A 24,040-nucleotide genomic window follows, 5' to 3' on the forward strand; every position below is an offset into this window, starting at 1 on the left:
ACTGCCAAAAAGATCTGAATCAACTCTCAAAACAATTCTTTAGTTGATGGTTCTTGTTTAAAATTTTCCAGACATCTGACTGACAGCATTCACAAAAGCATCCACAAGTGTTGGAGAAACAAAAGCTAATAGTGCACATGGACAAGCTGATAGTGCTCCAAAAGGCAGAGAGTTTTGCCATAAATCTGTCCTTCCACATTAGTTCTGCTGTCACATTTGACGTGCCTCCCCCACCAAGTGACTCATAATTTTACAATAAATATTTTTTAAATGTAAACAAAAAGCTAAGATGCCCAAGAACATTAACATAACAGCTTCCAACATAAGCTATTACAATCAGGGTTAAGTGACTAAAGAAACAAAAATATAGAGAATACTTTAAGAACTAACACTGTGGCCCGACATATTCAAAGCCACTGAAAAACTCGCATCTCAAGATCAACATTTCAGAAGCAGAACTCTAAATATTCATAAGGAACATGATATTTATCAAGTTTCATCTCTTCATTCAAGACAACAAAACCAAACCTAGTCAGGTATATAGTTATTCATAATGAAGCATTTTGAAGAGACAACCAGATTATAACATTTAACCGTGAAAGTTTTATTTCATAAACCCATTTATATAGAGACAGGCTCTGTATCTAAAAGTGCGGATTTTTAAAAATTTCCTTTGCCATTTGGGGGATGGAAAAGCATCCCTGATTTGTATATTAAAGCACAAGCATCTGTCCTACTGATGATATTCTAGGGAAGCACATTAGCATAAAATTTAACGATGTCAAATAAGTGGATGTGAAATAGGGACTGCGTAAAGACACTATTTCCAAGGCTGACAGAAACATCACTGTTTAGAAATGCAAATGAAACCATTATGTTCAATAATTATATGAAAATATGAACAGTTCAGCATGTTTTCCAGCCCTGATGGCGGTTAATGGGATGTACGCTTATGTAAATAACTACTATTAAAGCTAATGCTGAAAAAAACTAATAAATTCATACTAAAGCAACTGATTTAGTATGCTTTTAAACCCCAGCAGTGCTCACTTATTAGAAAAGAGTGCATTATTATGTTTAGAACTCATTACTGCTACAAGTCACTGCAACTCCATCAATTACCATGCATTAATGAAAATGGGACACATACAAAAAAAATTATTGCCTCTCAGCAGTTTTCTTTAAAGACAAAATCTAGGGGCATTACCATCATGGGCCTTGTAGGGAACTTACCCACATGATAATCTTTATTACTAAAACAGTACTTCCAACTCTATCATCTCAGGGTATTTTGATCATAAGAAGGGCTAATCTTTATGTAAAATTATCAACATTTTACAAGATTGACATTTTAACACCAATAAGAAAATTTTAATATTTGAATTGCATCTCTAAAAACTTTTACTAACATGTATTTGGCACATGGTCTGTTTTTTCGGAGGGAGGCTAAGAAATGAAAATATATAGTGGTAATCATAACAGTGTAGATGATAGATGATTTCATTCCAAGCAACTGTCTGATATAACAGAAATCCCATTCCATTCTACACTTAAATCTCAGTGAATTCTGTGTAACCAAAGGATTGAATTTTTAAGAACAAGCATTAAATTTCATTCTTGGCCACAAGCTGGATTTTCTTGCAATATATTAAATATTTAATACAAGATATTAAGAAGTTAAAAATTCTTGTTCTTTAAAATTAAAATTTAGCTGGCACCTTACAGCAAGAAAATGCTGACAGAGCAGGAATTCAAATATAGAAAACATGCCTTTGCTCTTACTCTACTTCTGCCAACTTTCCAAATTTATTCTATTTCTTTAACGTATGTAATTTAACTGATCCACTTCATTCTTTCCTAGCAGTCAGGAAAACAGAAAACATTTCAGCATCTTTTAAATGTGAAATATATTTGCCAAATCTCAAATGCAGTCCAGATACATATCATGAGTATATGTATATTTTTAAATTATAATTGCCACGTCGGTCCAATCATTTGCAGTTTTAGCTCATGCTTATTCACCTCCTGAGAAGCTTTTATTGCAATTTAGATATACTATCACCAGGTGGCAGTAGAGTGCCAGATTATGCAGATTCAGCACTAAAGGGCAAGTTTTCTCTCGAGTCAGATCTTTTCTGATCAAGTAACTGATTTAATAATTCATTCACGTAACATGTATTTATTTACTGACTACATACTGTGCATAAGGTAGTGTATTAGAATCTCAGTATACAATAGTGTACAAGACAGAAATAATGCCTTATGAAGGAAACAGACAATAAACATATAGTAAAAGTCAAGTGCTATAAATAATCAGTGTCTATTCATGATTAGTAAAAGCAAAAAACAAGAACAAAAATTCTTGGCAAACTAAGAATAAAAGAGAAATTATTCAAGGTGATATAAAAGGCATCTACCAAAACCCAAAAACCTATAGGTGACATCAAACTTAAGGATGAAATAGGTATTTCTTCCTAAGATACAGAACAAGACAAAGATGGTCTCTTCTCATCACTTCCAGTTAATACCTAACTGGAGGTGTTGCAAGAAGTCAAGAAAAACAAATAAAAGGCATAAAGATTTAAAAGAACTAAAATTCTTTTCATTTGCAGATGACATGACTGCAAATAAAATCCTAAGAAATGTGTAAAACAACTATTAGAATTAATAAGTGAGAATTTAGCAAGGTCAAAAGATATAAAATCAACATACAAAACTTAATTGTGTTTCTAAGTTCAACAATGGAAAAACAAAATTAAAACCAAAGTTAGAACAAACTTTCCAAAATTAACAGACTCTGTTCTGCTGACTAGAATTGCAAATCATGGTGAAGCTTGAAATGCCAAGACTTTAAAAAAGTATGGCTCCCTATAATCTGTGGAGTCACTATACCAGCCTAAAATTGCTGGCACCAGATGAGTTTTATATGAATAAGAAATAAACATATATCTTGCTTTGAATACTGTCACTTTGGCCTTTCCTGTTATCTGTGCAAGGAAGATTGATCTTGATATAGTTTCATAAAACATTCTCAAGTAGGTTCCATCTAATCAGAGCCTTCTCAGCTTGATTTCTGCATTATTTTCCTTGAGATCTCTTCTACGCCTTGTCAGAACACATGATGCTAAGACTCTTTAGCAATTCCTAGCTGACTTATTTTTAGCAACAAACATCCTTACAACTACTTCAGAAAATTAAAAGGGATGCTCCTCACATAATCAAAAAAACTTTTTGCTTCAAAAAGCATATTATCTTTTCAAAAACCAGAAAGCTAGTTACTTTTTAGGCAACAGAAATCTGAATGAGGACTCTAAAGGCAAAACAACAAAAATCTTCAAATAGAAGATAACATCTGAAATAAAAGATAACATTTGAAAGATATATATCAAATATGTCTTCACATCCACTTTATATGCTGTAAAATTTTTCAGGCCAAGAAAATATTTTATATATAGTCTTTGTATTTTCATAGAACTTCGTAATTCTAAAACAGTTAACATATTTTGGATCATTTGATAATCCTGTGTGATAAATAGTTCAGTTTCCAAAATACTGTTATGCTTCTTATTTCATTGAGATAAGTATATTTGAGACATCAATTTGTAATTAACTAAAGATTTACCAAAAGGGCTTTCCATATAAATTTTTTTAAATTTAATAAGTGGGGGAAAAAAACTGCCTTAGCAATACATCAAATTACTTCTCTGCCATGCCAAGCTACTATATAATGTTATACAAAGAATATACTTCTAAATGTTGTGACATCTCTAAATGATTAAGTTCACTATCATATTAAAGCCTCCTCTCACCCCCTTTTCCTCTATACTGCTGAACTAGTCCTTGTGCTTTTAGCCTGCCTCACTGATGCCTTGGGAATATTATAGTAAGACAGAGGTGGCTACTTGGAAACTTTTCTCTGAACTCACTAATAACTACTCTCTTGTGTCACCATATCATAGGCTGTCCTTATTGTCAACTTTTCTCCCATGCAAATTTCTCACTAGGGCAATTACTATATCTAACCTCCATTTCTGTTGGTTTTCTCTCTCTCTCTCTCTCTCTCCTTTTCTCTTTTGCCTCTTGACACTTTTCCTGTGTTTGTCAGTTTTTGTGTGAAACAAAGTCTCATACGAGCAACTAAAAAAATAAAACACACACATTATAACAACTATTTGAAAAACTGACCGGTTTAACTGAAACACAGTATTATCTTTAGATGCTTGGATTTTCCAGGCCACATTTATTTACAAATTCAAAAACTGCTTGGGGATGTTCTGACAAGAAGAATTCTTTCCCCATTTGGCTCTGCTCTTCATAAGCCTGAGGGTTCAAGAAAATAAGATGCTCAATAGCCTGGGATTCTGTATTAAGAAAAGATAATAAAACTGGGAGAAGGTGATAATCCTTACCATCTTCTATAGGAAGATACAATTCAGATATTCTGTTGACTTCTAATTATTTCATGAGCATACCATAATTATATTTACTACTTCTAAAAAATTAGTTTTGAAATGCAAAATCTTGAGTACATTTTTTTTAATGTTACTGCATAAGTCTCTAACTTAAATGAGAGTATTACCATCTAAATCATTTATTCATAAGTTAAGGCCATCCTAAGGTTAAGAATAGTATGACAAATTTGCTACTGATTAATAATAAAGTCACTCATTATATTCTTCAAATGTAAAGCAATTACAAGCTGTGGTACGGCAAACAGACGTAGCTGAAAAGAGTACATCAGATAGCCCTTTAAGGAAAATCAGTAATGTAAAAGGCTAAACAATAATCCTAAATAATACCCTGAATGATAATTATGAGATCGACTTATTTAAAGTCTATTTCTTCATACAAGAACTGTTGAAACTTTCCAAAGTAATTTTAAATGATGCTATACAGGTTGAGTACCATTTACCCAGAACAGAACCATCACTGAAAAAAAGATAATTAAACAAAGATGTAGCAAATAAATGTTTTTTGAATTTCAGTTTGCTGAGCTTAACATGTGGGTATCAAAAAGAAATGAAATCCTTAGCCACTAGAGCCAGGTGAGAAGCCCCAATCCACATTTATTTGAACTGCAGCATCACTCACTATAAAGCAACATAGAAGTTGCTCTCTGAGGATGTTAAGGTTCCATGTCTGGAGCCTTCAGTAAATCGAAGACATCAAAACCAAAGCAAAATCAAGCTTGGAAAGTTAAGCTATTATTTTAATTATAAAATGAGTACATCATATATACTAAAAGGGTCTCAGATAATAAGGCAACAAGATTGCCAGAAATCAAATCTCATCAAAAAATAATACAAAATGATATTTAAAAATTATTGTTCAAAAATGTATTAACACCCAACCAAGAAAATAAAGTTAAAATGATCAGAGAACGATATCTGAAAATACACTAATATTAGAAACACTACCCTCCACAAATACAGTGAAAAGCCTTTTAAGCTGATAATTAGAATAAAAATTACCAAAGAACTAAGTACATATTAAGTACTGTCTTAGTCTGCTCAGACTGCCATAACAAAATACCACAGACTGGGCGGCTTAAACAACAGAAATTTATTTTCTCACAGTTCTGGAGGCTGGAAGTCCAGAATAAGGTCTGATCGGGTTTGGTTTCTGGTGAGGGCTCTCTTGGCTTTCAGGCTGCTACCTTCTTGCTGTGGCCTCAAACAGGACAACGTGGGAGTGTGGTGTGTGACAGAGAGATCTCTCTGCTCTTCTTCTAGGACAACAGTCATTGGATTAGGGCTCTACCATTATGACCTCATTTAACCTTAATTGCCTCCTAAAAACCCTATCTTCAGCTACAGTCTCACTGGGGGTTAGAGCTTCAACATATGAATTTTGAAGGGACATAATTCAGTCCACAGCAAATACCTAAGTAACAAATAAATACATAAGCAAACGAACCTTGCTAAGCCCAGAATAGCAGGCAAAGGCGCTGAAAAGCACCATCTCTTCTCACACTACTCCAAAAAATACATGTTTAGCAGTTAGATAAACTTATTAGAATTTTTAAAAAATATTTGTCTCATTCTTACAGAAGAAAAACTGAAAATCACAAAAGGTGCTAGAAGATATGAAGCAGATCTTTAAAATCTCTTCCAGCCTTAAAACAAACCCCAAAACATCCCTTCACATAGATGCCCTTTGGCATGACAGTATCTCCTTTTCCTCATGGCCTTCACTTTCTCACCCCTACTCTAGCCTAAAGCCTTTGCAAAGCAGCTTATTCTTCTAAAATGTCATTGAAATGCTCCTGCATTCAATGATTTATCAAAGTCACAGAAGTATAGAGTAGCTGATCCAAGATCTCTTGTAAGTTTTCTTACTAAAAATTCAGAACTGTTTCAAGTACACCACAGTGCCCAAAGAACCATAAGAAGATACACAAGTTAGGGCAGCTGGTACAGGTATGAATGCTATGAGCCAAATACTATTTTAAGAAATGTATTGGGGAAGACGACTTTAAAAATTTTTGAAGAAGGAAATTAGTAAAACGAGCAATGACAAAGAAACAGAAATTAGATGTAATAAGTAGGAAAACCCAATGAGTCTTTCTTAGCTGGTATGTGGGAGCCATAAAAATGAAGGTCACACATGTTACTTGACACTAGTAATGGAGGGCTTGAATGTCAAAATCAAGAATATGCATTTGGTCCTTTAGGCCATAAGAAGCTATGGAATGGTATGAAAAAGCCAAGTGATGTAATAAAAACAGAACTTAAAGCCAGACACAGTGGCTCACGTCTGTAATTCCAGTACTTTAGGACGCCGAGGTGAGAGGATCGCTTGAGCCCAGAAGTTCGAGACCAGCCTGAGCAACATAGGGAGACCCCGTCTCTACAAAAATACAAAAATTAGCCAGGTGTGGTGATGCATGCCTCTGGTCCTAGCTACTTGAAAGGACTGAGGTGGGAGGATTGCTTGGGCCTGGGAGTTAAAGGCTGCAGTGAGCCATGACTGCACCACTGCACTCCAACTAGATGACCTACTAAGACCCTGTCTCAAAAAAAAAAAAAAAGTAGTCCTTAAGAAAAATTAATCTGGCAACAGTAATGGAATGAACTCTTCCAAAGGACAGTTGGAAACAATGGAGGAAGGCACACAAGGAATGAAGTCAGGTAGCAGTGAAAATAGCAAGGAACAAAGTTTCAAGGGAAAATGAGTAAGACCTGGTGACTGAATGGAGATGTCAAAATACAAGAAAATTGCTGAAACATTCTACATATCTGGATTTTCTGGTAACTTAAGGTGTATGCTTTTGAATACCAAAAAATTTTTTAACCATCTTTGGATAAAAAGCACCATGAAATAGATTACACATTTTTATAAAATTGTACTTTAAAAAGTAAGGCTTATTGATATTTGTATCATTTACTGCTACAGAGATAATTTGGTATAGTGAAAAAAGCAGAACACTTGGTGTCAAGAAATTTCAGTCTTAGCTCTGCAATGGGCTGTTTCATTACCTTTCCAGACCTGTAAAATGATAGTAAGAGTATCTGCCTCACCTAAGTTAACCAGGCTATTATGAAGATTAAAAATGCATAAGTGAAAGTGATCTGTAAATAGAAAAGCAATATAAAAATGCAAGATGTCTTAGTAATAAAAGCACTAATACTTCTAAAAGGATAAAAACAATTTAACATTGTCTTGCCTCTGAATACCATGTTGTGTTTAATATATGATGTCCTTGAGATATATCTAAGTGGGCAGAGTTCTAGGCTGCTGTGTATTTTTAGTTCTTATGTGTTTTTTAATAGTTTTTCTACCAACTCCTCTGTCAACTTCTATAGTCTCATAGCAGCTCCATTCTCTACTTCTAATTTTCTGCTTTTAATCTGCAATGAGCTTTAAAACTAGACACCAAATAATAAGTTTATCATTATCCATATGACAGCTTTAGAAACTCTCATATAAGAAAAGTTCTACTGGGTGTGGTGGCTCATGTCTGTAATCTCAGCACTTTGGGAGGCCAAGATGGGAGGATCACTTGAGCCCAGAGGTTTGAACGCAGCCTAGGCAACATAATGAGACCCTTGTCTCTCTCTCTCTCTCTCTCTCTCTCACACACACACACACACACACACACACACACACACACACACAAATAGCCAGGTGGGGTGGGGTATACCTGTGGTACCAGTGACTATGGTGGCTGAGGTGGGAGGACTACTTGAGCCCAGGAGATCCAGGCTGCAGTGAGTCCTGATTATGCCACTCCAGCCTAGGCGACACAGCAAGATTCTATTTCAAAAAATATATAAATAAATAAAAAAGAAAGAGAGAGAGAAAAAGACAGAGAAAGTAAGTTCATACATACGGGACTGGAGTGGGTGAGGAGTGCCTCATTTTATTCTTATTTTCTGGATGAAGTCCAAAAAAGTAAAGTGTAAATATAACTCATTATTAAAGAGTAACTTAACCCCTAGAGGCTCTTACTGGGATGAATTTTAGTATATGGTTACATTTATATAATTTCAAAAAATAATTTTGACTTTTATTTTAGATTCAGGGGTACATGTGCAGGTTTGTTACATGGGTATATTCATGATGCTGAAGTTTGGGGTATGGTCACCCAGGTAAGTAAGCATAGTACCCAATAGTGAGCATATAATTTCTTTACTTTCTACAAACTTTTGTCACAATTTCTCCCTGTGGTTAGCATTAATAACTAAATATTTTTAGGAAAACAAAAATAATCTTTAAGAATAGTTTAGACAAAAATAAAATAAGTAACAATCAGTTCTTTCTTTAAGTATGGCTATTTCTCTGTAATACAAATGGAAAGAATCATTCAAACTGTTAGTCTGATATAAAATGTCATTCCAGGACAATTTATAATAACAATGCTCCAAAATCTGCTAAATGTATACAGCAACATAGAGTAAATAAAATGGCCTCAAGAAATACAACTTCTGTAGTACTCATGATGATTATCAGATCAGTAAAACAGCATTTTCTAGGGCTTGTTAAATGGAACAAAGTGGCCCTATCCAAGTACACAATATATTCTTTCACTAGATAATTCAATTTGTAAACAAAAAAAAACACCCAATACTTCTTCAAAACAAAAAGGCCAAGATTCATCAAAGTTGATAAGGTGTTTATATTAGTACACCACACTGCCAAACACCAAAATACCCTTTCTTCTTCCATATCCCTTCTCTTCTACTTACAGTCTTCTGCATTTTAAGAACTTTAGGTTTTTTACTTTCCCAAAACTATTTCAAAGACTAGAACATCTGCCTTCTCTTCTGAAGGGCCAGAAAGATATATTAAAAAGGAGAGACCTTTTCTCTTGAAACTTACATTCTTTTTTTGTGAAAATTTTTTCTACCTCTCCTGACATACCACTCCACCGAGATCTATGATACAGCTTCCTGCAGTATGGTTCCTACCTTTGTTAAAAGTCTAACAGATGATGGTGACAAATCATGGTAGTCTGGCTCCTATGCAGGGATGAGATATATAGTTAAATACAAAGCTTTGGATAGCTCCAGCATATTACTGTTATTCGCAACGAATGATTTCTTTCACATAATCATATAAAAATCTTGTGAATTTTCTCTTACCTATTTTCAGCACAGACATTATGGGATCTTTGGCTCATTCTTAATACAGTCCTCAGAAAGATTAAGACTAGTTCCTTTAATGTAAACTAATATTACTAATGTAATATTACTAATGTAAACGAATATTTGATCCAGCAATCCCACTACTGGGTATCCACCCAAAGGAAAACAAGCCATTATATGAAAAGGACACACGCACATGGATGTTTATAGCAGCACAATTCGCAATAGCAAAAATATGGGCCCAAGCTAAGTGGCCACAAAGCAACGAGTGGATAAAGAAAATGTGGTATACACACAATAGAATACTACTAAGCCAGAAAACAGAATGGAATAATGACCTTTGCTGCCACTTGGATGGAGCTAGAGGCCATTATTCTAAATGAAGTAACTCTGGAATGGAAAACCAAATATCGTTATGTTCTCATTCATAAGTGAGAGCTAAGTTATGAGGATGCAAAGGCATAAGAATGATATAACGGACTTTGGGGACTCAGCAGAGGGGGGAAGAGTGAAAGCAGGTGAGGGATAAAAGACTACATACTGGGTACAATGTACACTGCTCCAGTGACAGGTGCACGAAAATCTCAGAAATCAGTTATTAAAATAACTTATCCATGTAACCAAAAGCCACCTGTACCTCAAAAACTATTGAAATAAAATAATTAAAAAATTTTTAAAATTATATGTATTTCTTGAATATAGAGTGGTATTTCAATATATGTACATAATTCATATTTTCACTTTTTGGACTTCTGATTCACTTAGGGTTTACTCTGGTGTATGGTATGAGGCATGGGCTCCAATTGTATCTCTTTCCAAATGACTCTCCAGTTGTCACAATACTATTTATTACAAAGTCCATCCTGTTGTCACAGTTGTGAAATGCTATCTCAATTATATTCTTAATTTTTGTATGTAATTGGATTTACCTTTAAACTTTCTATTCTGCTTTAGTAGGCTGGTTGTTTATTCATCTACCATGTTTTGATAGAGACCTAATCACTTCCTTCTTGGCTCTGCTTTATAAGAGGCTGATTAGTTAATTTTGTATATTTCTCTACATGAATTCCATAGCCAACTTGTCTAGCTCCAGGAAAAATTTCATTCATATATATCTTTTTGGAGAATTACATTACACATATATGAACTAGGAGAATATCTGATATCATTTTTTGTTGAGTCATCTACATGAACAAGGGCTGTCTTTCCATTCGTTCAACTCTGCTTTTGTCTCTCAGGAGTCTTTGAAATGTTCCTTATAAAGGTTTTGTACATTACTGTTAGGTTTATTTTATTTTTGAGATGGAGCCTCACTTTGTCACGTATGCTGGAATGCAGAGGCACAATCTCGGCTCTGCCTCCCGGGTTCAAACGATTCTCATGCCTGAGCCTCCTGAGTAGCTGGGACCACAGGCACGCACCACCTTGCCCGGCTAATTTTTGTATTTTTAGTAGAGACCGGGTTTCACCATGTTGGCCAGGCTGGTCTCGAACTCCTAACCTCAGGTGATCCGCCTGCCTTGGCCTCCCAAAGTGCTGGGATTACAAGCGTGAGCCACGACACCCAGACATATTTTTTTTGTTGACATTTTAAACTTCTTTTTCTGCCATTTTATCTTCTGACTGGTTATTACTTTTACATAGATAATATCATTGATTTGGATATGCCAAGTTAAATTTCATACCATATGCAAATAAAGGTGATTTTGCTTTTTTTTTTAAAAAAAAAAAGAAGAAGAAGAAAGAAAGAAAAAAAAGCTAGTTCCTTTAAAATTCTTTCTTCGAAGAGCAAAGTTTCTAAAATGACCACCCACGCAATGGGCTCAAGGATGTGAGCTACAAGCACCTTTCTAAACCCCTTCAATTTACTAAGCCCTAGTCAGAGGGATAATAGAAACAGACCAGAATGTGGAAAACAAACAAAAAAACCACAACTCTGTCAGTTTGATTACTGGGAGAAGAAACTAAAACTTGCTTTCTTCCCAATGAGCACTCTACAGGTGCAAGTGGTACAGAGACGTTTTTCCTTCCAGAGAGATCAGAAGATAAAGCAGAGGAAAGACCAATTTCATTCTTCTACTGGGCTAAGCAGCCCAACCCTTGCATAATCTAATGAAAATCAACAAAATCCCAATGAAGAAAGGCACAGAAATGAGAAACCTGGGTTAGTCATCTCATCCCTCATCCATATTAATAATAGTAAAAATGAGAATTGCCATTATTTATTCAGTGGCTACTTAGACTAGGTCCTTTACATATATAATGTAAAGAATCTATCAAATTCCAATAGGCCTGCAAAGAAGGCATTTTAGTTATCTACATACTATAAACAAAAGACTCAGAGAAGTTCAGTAACTTTCCCAAGGGATCAGGTAGTCAGTGCTAAAATGGGATTATGACTCTAAATCCCACTGTGCTTTCTTTGCTGTCACTTCCCTTTGCTATGCCAGTTAAAACAGTGAAGTCAGCAAACATTAGACTTTAGTACTTTTCTAATAAAAGCTTTTAATACCACTGCTCACCATTGATCTGAGTCATATGTTCTAGAAATACAATTAGCTTAAATATTAATCAAATTTTATAATGGCTACATCCTCTGTGTCTTACACTATTACATGCTAACATGTTTCAGAATTATTGTTATTGTACATATTTCTCTTTAAGTTTCAGATTTATCTTTCTTTTCATTCTCATCCAGCCAAGCAAAAGCCTACTAAGTTCATCAGACTGCTTGGCTTCGTAAATGGCACATTCATTTACATGGTTAAGTTCTCCAGAAATAAACTTTCTGTGCTTAAAGACTGAACATTACTAAGACTTTCTATGTTTTAATAATAAATTCACAATTTTCTACAAGAAGAAACCCTTCAACAGGCTGATCCTGATGCAAACACATAAAATATCTTTTCCTTTTTACTAAGGCACTGGTCTGTGTTTGTACAGTTGATCAATAAATCAAGTTACTCAAACTTTTAAAACAAAAACCCCATAAATGTTGGTATAATACATCTTTAAAATTCCAAAAATCAGAATTAATGGATATAGTTTCTCACACAGAAACAGATTTTAAAATGATCTGAAATTATCTGATTTCACATATATGTAAGAGTCTGAATCATTCATGTATGATAGGTAAATGTATCTGTAGTTAAAATTATATTATTTTAAATTACAACCTTGTTTTATATTTCTAAGTTTTAGAGAGTTTTATGTACTGTAAAATCATCTATATTAACCTTTGACAGATTTATTCTGGTAAAGGAGATTTGCACCTGAGCAATCTACTTGGAATAAAAACCATAAATGTCATTTAAAAAAATCATGTCTTCCTTTCTTCCATGATAATAAAGTTCTATAAATACTACCTATATTTTGGTGACTTAAAAAAACTTAAACCAGTTATACCAATTAAAATATTTTAATTTTTGACAATGATATAACATTTGCTCCAATCCTTATGCACAATAATAAAGAAATGCTTAGGCCAAATCCCTTTTTACTATATGTAATATAAGTCTGACTATGCCACATGACTAAAAGTCTTTGACTTTACTCACATATCTTTTCCTTTCCTTTCTTAGCTTATAAGATAAATCATGAACCAGCACTCTTAAAGCAAAAAATGAATGTCTAAAATTGTTTTTTGTTGTACCTGCTTTGACTGATGCTGAGATTCTTAAGGCTTCCTGCAATTTTCTAAGCAATTTCTTGCTCTATCTCTCAAAACTTGGTATTTTGAAGAGATTTATATAAATGTAAAAATAATAATTTTTATATTTAATTATTAACTACATTTATGAGTAACTATTATTATAGGTAATCAATGAATATTGAAGTTTCAGCTTAAAATAAACAGTTGTGAACCAAGATCTGTAAAGTGATATACAGATGAAAATTTGAGACTATTTAAACTTATAAATCATATTGATGAAAAGCTTTAAGCACAAACTTTAGGGTAAAAATTGCCATTAGACAGTTGTCTAGAGATATATATATACTTGTGGTTTTCAAATTGGACTTTCAAAATTAAATCTGTCCCTAAGAGTGTCTCTGATAAAAGGGCAAATCTGCATCTATGTAGCTCTGCGTCTCCTGGCTTTTCAGGTTTGTCATCAGATGGAAATATTTTGATAATAAATTGAACTTGTGAACTCAAAAAAAAAAAAAATCATGAACCAGCAAACCTTTACTGAAGAGTCAAATAATAAATACTTTAGGTTAGGAAAGGCATAGGGTATTTGCTGCGATTACTCTGCAGTTGGTGCACAAAAGCAGCCACGGACAATACATAAAGGAATGGGTATGGCTGGAATTAGATGGCACACTACTAGATGTGGCCCACAGTAGTAGTGTGCTCCCCCCTGTGTTAAATCATGAGGAAAACATGAAAAATAGTGTCACTACAATCACCTAGGTATCATAATATTTAGCCTGACAAAAGAAACCATTCATAGCCATGCTAAGTACAGACTGGTTTAGCACTGAATAGAATTAATCTTGACCCAGAGAATGCTAAATATAACAGTCTACTTGATTAGATTCTACTTTTCCAGATAACCACAACATTTTCTTAAGTATTTTACCAAACAAGGGCCCACTCTAACTGTGGCTTTCTAAACTGTCTACTACCAATCTCTCTCACCTTTCCCCAAGTCATCCCAATTCCACTGTATGCTATAGATTCTTTGTCCCAGGAAGGTTAAAGTATCACCACCTCCTCTCCATACAAAAAGTGAATTGTATTTCCCTTACCTCTGCTACCAGAGTTGGGGGCTGACTTCATTTCCAGTCTTCCTCTCCAATGCTGCCTTCTACTACATAACTTGGACAAGCTAAATGCTCACTTTCTTAGCCTCCTTTGCAGGCTACCATGGCCACATCATAAAATTCAGGACTTTTATAAATATCATATAAAAGACTACTGGGTGGGGAGTAGGGAGTGCTCTCATAAAGTTTTTATGTTTTTAAAAAGAGGGAGAGGGAGTCATAATTACCAGGACCTCTTCCCCTTTTCTGCCTGCCTTAATGGAAATGTAATGCCTAGAATTGGAGCAACCATTAAAAAAACCTGAGAGAATTGTAAAGCTGCCAGCACTGAAAATGTTAAACCACTGAATCTCCTTGATCTCCAGAGTTCTTGTTATGTGAGAAATAAAGGAGCCTGTAAATTGAATTTTTGTTGCAAATGAAAGCATTCCTAACCTACCATTTCTAGAAAATGCTAGGACCTGGAGTACTACTCCTTATGAGAAGTAGGAGAGTAAATAAAACTGGCTGAGCACTTTGTTATGAATTCTGACTAAACAGCATTCTTTTAAATCGGGAGAAAAAAGTAGCAGGAAGAAAAACACAAAAGACAATCTATCTTGAGGGTCAACAACCAAGGGCAATGAAGTCAAAGTGGGCCAAAAAAAAAAAAAAAGAGAGAAGGTTGGAGATGATTATCCAAATGCTAGAGATGTAGAAAAAATTAATAATTGAAAAAGCACTCATCTAGACTTGTGAGGCCAACAAGCCTTATTCATGTTATACTCAGCAAATAAATTCTGAGAATTCTGATTGTATTAATTTCCTATCATGAACTCCCACTGCTTGGAAAATAAAAGTTCAGGACTCTGTTTTTATAGCTACAGTCTTGTATTTTTCAAGCTAATTATTATAATTTATCTTTATGCTTCCATTTCTCTGGTATTCACAAAGGCATAGTTACTGTCAATACATGACGATTTTTGACATTTGCAGAATCTTTGAAACAATTATTAACAATCAAGTTAATGATGATACTGCCAATAAAAAAAATGGTGGTTTCACACATTCACACACTAGTTTAGCTGGCAGATCCATCACTTTAACTTTAGGGACTTCTCTTCTACATCAATATTGCTGCATACAATACCCAAAGATAAGTAATTCTACCTATTCAAAAGAAACTTCAGAAATAGCTTATTTTAACACACTCCTAAAATATGTTTTTACTTTATCTTCTTACAAATAACGCTATACACACACACACACACACACACACACACCCTTCTAGGTCTAAACCCAATAGTTTTCTGCTCCATAAGAAGGATTTGGCAGCATTATGCTGCCATGTAAACACTCACCAATTACAACATCTACACAGTAAAAATCATTTTTTTAAAATTTTTATGATTTCAGAGCAAAATTCCTAGGACTGTCAAAGCTTTAACTAAAAAGAATACCAAATACAAGGAGGTTCCAGCTCAATTACAGCAGTGGAACAGAATTTAATAAAGTTCCAACACTACATTTCAATGCCCAAATTTCTTATTGTCCTTTTTAGTTGACAAGTATGTGCTTAGCAGCATAACAGCAGCAGCAGAACAGCTGGATGGCCTTATCAGGCACAAAGGAAGCTATAGCACATACTGTTAAGTGTCGTTCTGATTGCCTAGAAATGGCAGCACATGCAGATTTACTCCCTGTTACAAATGAGAACAATTATTTCTCTGGAGTTTACATTGTCTTCATGAAATAGTCAAACTTCTGGCCAGGTGTGGTGGCTCACACCTGTAATCCTAGCACTTTGGGAAGCTGAGGCAGGCAGATCACCTGAGGTCAGGAGTTCAAGACCAGCCTGGCCAACAAGGTGAAACCCCATCTCTACTAAAAATACAAAAATTAGTCGGGCCTGGTGGTGGGTGCCTGTAATCCCAGCTACTCGGGAGGCTGAGGCAGGAGAATCGCTTGAACCCGGGAGGCGGAGGTTGTGGTGAACCGAGATTGCACCATTGCACTGCAGCCTAGGGGAGAAGAGCGAGACTTCGTCTCAAAAAAAAAAAAAAAAATAGTCAAACTTCCTGAACATTAAAAAAGAGGACTTTCAAAAGGATATCTTCCCTTTCTTTGATGATCAGTTCATTCTGTTCTTCCAACTGCCTGATCTTCTTCTCAAATGACTCCTGCTCAGCTTTCAGTCTTTCCTCTGTCACTTCCTTTTCTTCACTTACTCTGAAAGAAATAATAAAAAAAAAAACTTTAACATCTATCAGAATAAAATTAAATATGTGCCTACAGCTGCAGTTTACAAAACAGACTTCTTCAGAAGGTATGCTGAATTCTTCAGGAACACTCTGTTCTGTTTTGTTGTTGCTTTTTAAAAAACTTAATCTCTCATAAGGCAATCTTTTTCACCTTTGTAATAAAAGATGCATGTAATTTTTACATTAAAAATGTTTTCAATCATCAGAGATATCTTAAATATGGAAAGTCCTACAAAGGATGCAGGTTCCAAATTATAATCCAGGACAGAAATATATTCAAATTTTTAAAATATGGGTTTCATTTTTTTGTTATCAAAACAGGTACAATCAATTGATTTTGATTTACATTTTGCATAAGTTTATTTAAATCCTATTAATAAAATAAACAAAATATGTACTTTAAATATTTACTAAATATACATAGGCAATTTTACTTTTTCCTGGTACCAATTCCCTGCATTCTTTAGTAGCATATAAATAGTATGATTAAATAAAAAGATGACAGTAACATAAAGGAAGGTTTGCAGTACACGTATTCTTAGTCCAAAAAAAATTATAAAGTTAAAAACATTGACCAAGAAAATATTTAACTCTGAAAAGGATTCCAACTTAATCATACCAAAAAGGGATGACTTCTGACAAGAGCACAGAGAGAAAAAAAAAAAAAATCTAAAAACAAACAAACATGAATACCACCAACACTTTATTTGCAATTCACTGAAGTATATATTGGGACAATCCTATTTTCATTCTACTCTGTGTGCAGAGACATTAACCCCAAATTTCTCTGTTACTGGTACTTATTTCTCCAAAGCTCATAGAATGCACTTATCCTATAAGATAACAGGAATAGGTGTAAGTGAAACCCACAGGGAATCTAAACCTTTTCTTTGAGCTACTAAATTTACTTCTGCTCAGAACCCTACTCTACTAGAGCCATTTCTGTATAACATGAATCCCACAGGTTTTCCTTCTTGCCTGCCCTCTGGTAGAGATATTGAAATCAACAGGATAACTGAAAATTAGAATCATGAATGTTCAAGAGTTGACTGTATCTTGTCTTTGAAATAATTTGTGTGAAAGCAGACAGCACATAGTAGTGCTCAATAAATAGGTTTATTTCTTCTTGCTTATCATAGCATTCAAGTCATTTTCCCTGGCCTATATATTATTTATGTTTAGCATACCACTAGGCCCATGAATGGGACCCAGGCCCTTCTTTCAAAGAGGGTAATATCAAAGACTGATATATTTACAAAGAATTCAGACAACTAAACAAATACATACACATGAAGAGAATTTATACTCTGTTATCAGGTTATCCTGCTTCCTTTGGTCCTATCTCTTTACAATGCCTTACCTTTTCCTGTTATTACTCTCAAGCTCACTTGCAATAACATCTTTCAAAGTAACTTTGACAAACTCTGCTTATCTCTCTGGGCATTATTAATCTCACTAAGAAAGAAAAAAGGCTAGACTAGACAATTTTAAAAATTCTTTCCCACTGAAGTTCCAGAATTTCTTTCACTATATTATAAATATTTGACACTGTATATATATATATATATATATATATATATATATATATATATATACTTTATAAATATGGAAAGCATTTGTAAAGAAGAAAGAAGTTACCAAACATTTGGTCACGGAACAAGACATACAATACTATGATTTAGGCAAAAGCTATACCAATAGGATGACAGAGTAATAAGTAGATTACAGAAATATTAAAAAGCATAAAGACCTGAAATTTGGCATGAACTACAGAAATGCAAAACAAAGTAATGAATCTGTAGGATGATGCATAAAACAAAGAAATGAGTGATGTTGTATACAGGTTGAGTAGCCCTTATCTAAAATGCTTGGGACAACAAGTGTTTCAGATTTCAAATAGTTTCCAATTTGGGAATATCGACATTATCCTATAGGTATGATGCAGGACTTTTTTTTTACATTTTAAACAGTATCTTTACAGAGCATGGAATAAGCAAACAAACAGTGAGTAATGCAAATAATGCAAGAAGGTCTTGTTCCCATGTGGGACACTGTGAGGGACCTGCTGTTGGCATGCCCAGCCTGCTCAGATACCTTTGTAGGATTGCTGGCGTAGGAGAATCTGGGCATGCTCAAAAATGCTCTATCACAGCTACAGGGGTTTTGGGAGGGTCTTTTTTCCCTTGTGGAGGTACACTAAATAAACTGTGTGCTGTATGCCTGTGTTTTGACTGTGACCTGTCACATACGGTGTGGTGTGAAATTTTTCACTTTTAGCATCACGCCAGTGCTCAAAAAATTTCAAATTTTGAGGCATTTCAGATTTCGAATTTTTGTATTAGGGACACCCAGTCCATATTGTGAGGAAAGAATAAACAATGTCAAGGTAAGAAAATATGTAACAAAATCCCTCCCAGTTTAGACTGGTAAAATCTTGAAGACATGATGAAAGAAGAAAATTTATAAGTAGGTATGGAAACATTTATTTTCATTTATTTATTAAAAGGTATTTCGTGAATACCTACTAAAGGAAAAAGTAATCACAATAATTTTATTCAGTATAGAGTGTCCAAAAGGGATCTAAAAAATGGCTTTCCGTAGTTTCAATCCCATTCATAAAAGCCATATGTAGATATGAAGAATGTCCCAAAGATTTTTTTCTTCAACAAACAATGCTCCATGGTCACAGAAAACAGTAACAGAAAAGCAGACCGCAGGTTTACCTTAACATTAATCTAAATGCACAGATTATCTCTAGAGCCCAACCAGGTCAGATATTCCATAATGTCAGAGTCTGTGATGAGCTTTTCCCAAAATGTATTCTATCCAGATAAAATCATTCTTTTCTAAATTTAGTTTCTGGGGTATGTTTGAAATATTTGTTGCTACATTATTAAGCAGGGCTTTTTTTTTTTAATCTTTTCTGTTATGCTGCTATGATTTGACTATCCTTTAGCAATTATTAATCCCTGGAAGGCTATAAAATTAACAAGCTGTATTAAGAACAAAGAGCAACATTTTTTTGATAGGCCTATCTAAAGATATGCATGGCTTCTTTGTGGTCCATTAGCATACTTAATATGAGCAAGTATATTAATATAGATTTTAAATGCAGAAGACTTGCCAATAAAGCAACCTCAAGATTTGATATTCATTATGAAATCTGTCTTCTTATGTTCAATAGTATTTCCAATGAAGTATATGTAACAAGAAAATATTTGGTATCATGGTCTATATTTTTTATCTAAGTATTCTCAGATCACAAAGTAAAATAAAAAGACCTAATCCTGTATCTCATTTTAAAGTACAATAGTTAGTCCTCACTTCTCCATAGTTTCACTTTCTATGGTTTCTGTTACCTGATGTCAACAGTGGTCCAAAAACATTAAATGGCAAATAGCAGAAATAAATAATTCTTAAGTTTTAAACTGTGCACCCTTCTTAGTAGCATGATGAAATCTCAAGCCAGCCTGCCATGTCCCACCTGGAACATGAATCATCCCTTTGTCCAGCATATCCACACTGTGTATGATTCCTGCCTGTGAGTCACTCAGTAGCCATCTGGGTTATCAGACTGACTGCTGAGGTATATCACAGTGCTAGTGTTCAAGTAACCCTTATTTTACTTTTATGACAGTACACTGTTACATTCATTCTATTTATTAATAGTTACTGTTGTTAATCTCTTACTATGCCTAATTTATAAATTAAATTTTATCATAGGTATGTGCATATAGGAAAAAGCATAATATATACAGGGTTTCAGGGGATCTTGGAACATATCTCCCGCAAATAAGGGAGGACTACTGTACAGCAAAAAGCTAGTTAACACAATAAAAATCTAAATATATAAAAGGGAACTATTTGACTAATAGAATAAAATACATCTCCTTCCAAACAGGAGGAGATGTACAGTGTTGATTTGTTAATTATCTACAAGAAGGGCAATAACCTAGTCATAAAGAAATAATCATTGTTGGTAATACCTCAGAGTACTTCTCAAAAACTTCCACAAAATGTACTCTTATCTAACAGGTAGGAGAATTCATACTCTTAAGAGTTAGGTGGTTGGGCTGAAAATCATGCCAAAAGTACTGAATTTATTTGAAGTCTTATGCTTTACCTTAAACATTCATGCATATTTTGTATTCCTCTCCATAAAACTATCCTATTTTAATATAAAAAGTTTCCCTATACTCACCTATTCTAAATTTTTTTTTTTTTTTTTTTTTTTTTTTTTTTTGAGACGGAGTCTCGCTCTGTCGCCCAGGCTGGAGTGCAGTGGCGCAATCTCGGCTCACTGCAAGCTCCGCCTCCCGGGTTTATTCTAAATTTTTTAATAAAACTAGTGTTTTAGAAAGGGATTTATTTTATGGCTTTGCACAATCCTGATATTCTTCCAAATACTCCAGAAATTGGTACTTTTAAACGAATGTGAAAGACAACATCAAGTCAGCAAACCTATCTCAAAGAGAATTCTAGCTCACCTAATAGTCAAACAGGTAAGTTTCTTCCCTGTTTAATATCTACCATTTGGGAGCTGGGTATGCTGGTTGTATTTTGTAAATTATGATGATCAACTTCGTGGGTAAGATTTGGAGAAGGAAGCAACAGATTTCAGAGTATGCCTAGCAAATAGAAAAAAAAAATTGTTTTCAAGCAAAAATAATTGCATTGATAAAGAAGGGATATCTCATTACAAAGAAATATTTCAATGAAATCAGTTTAACTCTTTCTTTACAAATTTTAATGTTTGGCTGTTATTTAAAATGTACTGCCTAAAGCAACATAAGTGCTTTCAGGAATCAAGACACAGCAATACATGTCTAAAAGGGCTCTACGAACTACAAACCAATATCTCCTCAACAAAATACTAGCAAACAGAATCTAGGTAGATAAAAATAATTCTACATGATCACAAATTAGGATTTACCCCAAGAATGCAAAGTAGATTTAATATCCAAAAGTCAATTAATGTAATATACTATATCAATAGAATAAAAGACAAAAATCACATGATCATTTAAATAGATGCGGAAAAGCATTTGAAAAAATCCAATATCAATTTATAATTTTAAAAAACTCAATAAAGAGGAAGAGAAGGGAACCTCCTCAACCCGATAAAAGCCATCTATGAAAAACCCACACCTAATGTTATCTTAATAGCGAAAGACTGAATGTTTTCCTCCATGTTCAGGAACAAAATAAGGATACCTGTCATCATCATTTCAATTCGATACAGTGCTACAGTGATAGTAAAATGATTAAAGAAAATAATGAACAATTCTTAACAATTAAATTAGAGGAAAAAAGGAAAGACATCCAGATTCCAAAGGAAGAAATAAAACCATCACTATTTCATATAATGTGATTGTGCATAGAAAAATCAAGGAAATTCACTAAAAAACCTATTAGAACTAACAAAGGAGTTTGGCAATGTTACAGGATCCTAGAAAAATGTATATGCATATTCTAGCAGTGAATAACCCCAAAATGAAATTAAGGAAACAATCCCATTTACAATTTCATCAAGAATAAAGTTCAAAGGAACAAAAATCATACCTTAGAGTAACTAAACACTTGAAATAAATTAAGACCTAATTAAATAAAAACCACATTCATTATTGGAAGATAATATTTTTTAAAACAGCAGTCTCAAAGTTGATGTACAGATTAAGTGTAAAAATCTCAACTGGCTTCTCTGCAAAAAGTGATCCTAAAATTCATATGGAAATGAAAGGGACACATAATACCCAAAATACTCTTGAAGAAGGGAAAACGTAAAAGATTTGCAATTCCTAATTTCAAAACTTACTACAAACTACAGTAATCAAAACAATGTGGTACTGGCATGAAGACTAACATATGGATCAGTGAAAGAGAACTGAGAAACCCGAAATAAACTTTCATATTTCTAGTAAACTGATTTTCAATGAAGATACCAAGAAAATTGAAGAAAAAATAATAAGCCTCCAAAAAAAAAATGCTGAGGTAACTTGATATCTACATGCAAAGGAATAAAGTTGGACCCCTACATCACACTATATACAAAAATTAACTCAAAAATAAAGACTGACATGTAAGAGCTACAACTATACAGTCTTAGAAGAAAACAATGGCATAAATCTTTGAGACTTTGGATTAGACAATGGTTTCTTAGATATGACACTAAAGACGGAAGCAACAACAGAAAAATAGATAAATTTGACTTCATGAAAATTAAAAACTTTTATGCTTCAGATGACATCAAAAAAATTAAAAAGCAATGCAAAGAATGGGACAGTATATTTGCAAATAATATATCTAATAAAGGACTTGTATCTGAAATAAAGCCTGAAAAACTCAACAATAAAAAAATCCCATTGAAAAGGATATAAACAGACACTTCTTCAAAGTAGAAACACAAATGGCCAACAAGCACATAAAAATATGTTCAACATCATTAGCCATTAGGTAAATCCAAATCAAACCCACAATTAGATACCACTTCATACCTACTAGGATAACTATAATAAAAAAGACAGATAATAACAAACGACAAAGCTGCAGAAAAACAAAAACCCTTGTATACTGCTTAGTAGGAATGTAAAATGGCACAATCACTTCAAGTCTGGCAGTTCTTCAAAAAGTTAAACACAGAGTTACCATACAACCCAGCAATTCTACCCATAGATACTCAAGATAAGTGAAAACACATGTCCACATAAAAACTTGTATGTTCACAGCAGTATTATCCACAATAAAAGTACAACAACCTGACATCTATCAATGGATGAATAGATAACCAAAATGTGATATCGTCTATACAATGGAAAGTTATTCAGCAATAAAGAGAAATTAGGTAGTAATACATGCTACCTACCACACGAATAAACCTTGAAATCACTATGCTGAGTTTTAAAAACTAGTTTTAAAAGATCACATACATGATTCCATTTTTATGAGATATCTAGATAGGGGCAAATCCATTGAGAAAGAAATTAGAGCAGTGGTTGTCTGGGGCTAGGAAGGATTGGTGGGAAGTGGGCAGTGAGTGCTAATGCATATAGGGCTTCATTTTGGTGTGACGAAAATGTACTAAAACTGATTGTGGTGATGGGTACACAGCTGTGAATTTGCTTTTAAAAAATGGAATTACATATTTTATTCCTACTAAGTAATGACCTTCTTCTCTCTTTTTAAGTTTAAGTAGTTAAAAACTCTAAAGTGAAATAAGAATTTTTAGATGAAAAGTGAAATGCATAAATTTCTATACAATGAATAGGGTAGATTCAATATTAAAAATGGAAATAACAAAAATGAATGTAAATACAGAAAAAAGATTAGATATAAAGAAAACTTATGAAAGTACACACTGTTTTAAAAACTCTAAGAATAAAACTCATTTTTCAAGAAACAAAGGATAAGAGGTAGTATGTTACATAGTACTTAAAGCTGATCAGATAT

General features: G+C 33.8%; 1 protein-coding gene across 1 annotated transcript in view; it reads right to left on the minus strand.

Moving 5' to 3' along the window:
- Positions 1–24,040, minus strand: part of KIAA1328 (KIAA1328 ortholog) — a 392,043-nt gene that overhangs the window by 307,987 nt on the left and 60,016 nt on the right. The window contains exon 5 of the mRNA XM_063640193.1: positions 16,447–16,562. Within this exon, the coding sequence (XP_063496263.1) occupies positions 16,447–16,562 (116 nt within the window). The remainder of the gene's footprint in view (positions 1–16,446; positions 16,563–24,040) is intronic.

Source organism: Symphalangus syndactylus, chromosome 1 (assembly GCF_028878055.3).
Source record: "Symphalangus syndactylus isolate Jambi chromosome 1, NHGRI_mSymSyn1-v2.1_pri, whole genome shotgun sequence".
Taxonomy (NCBI): domain Eukaryota; kingdom Metazoa; phylum Chordata; class Mammalia; order Primates; family Hylobatidae; genus Symphalangus; species Symphalangus syndactylus.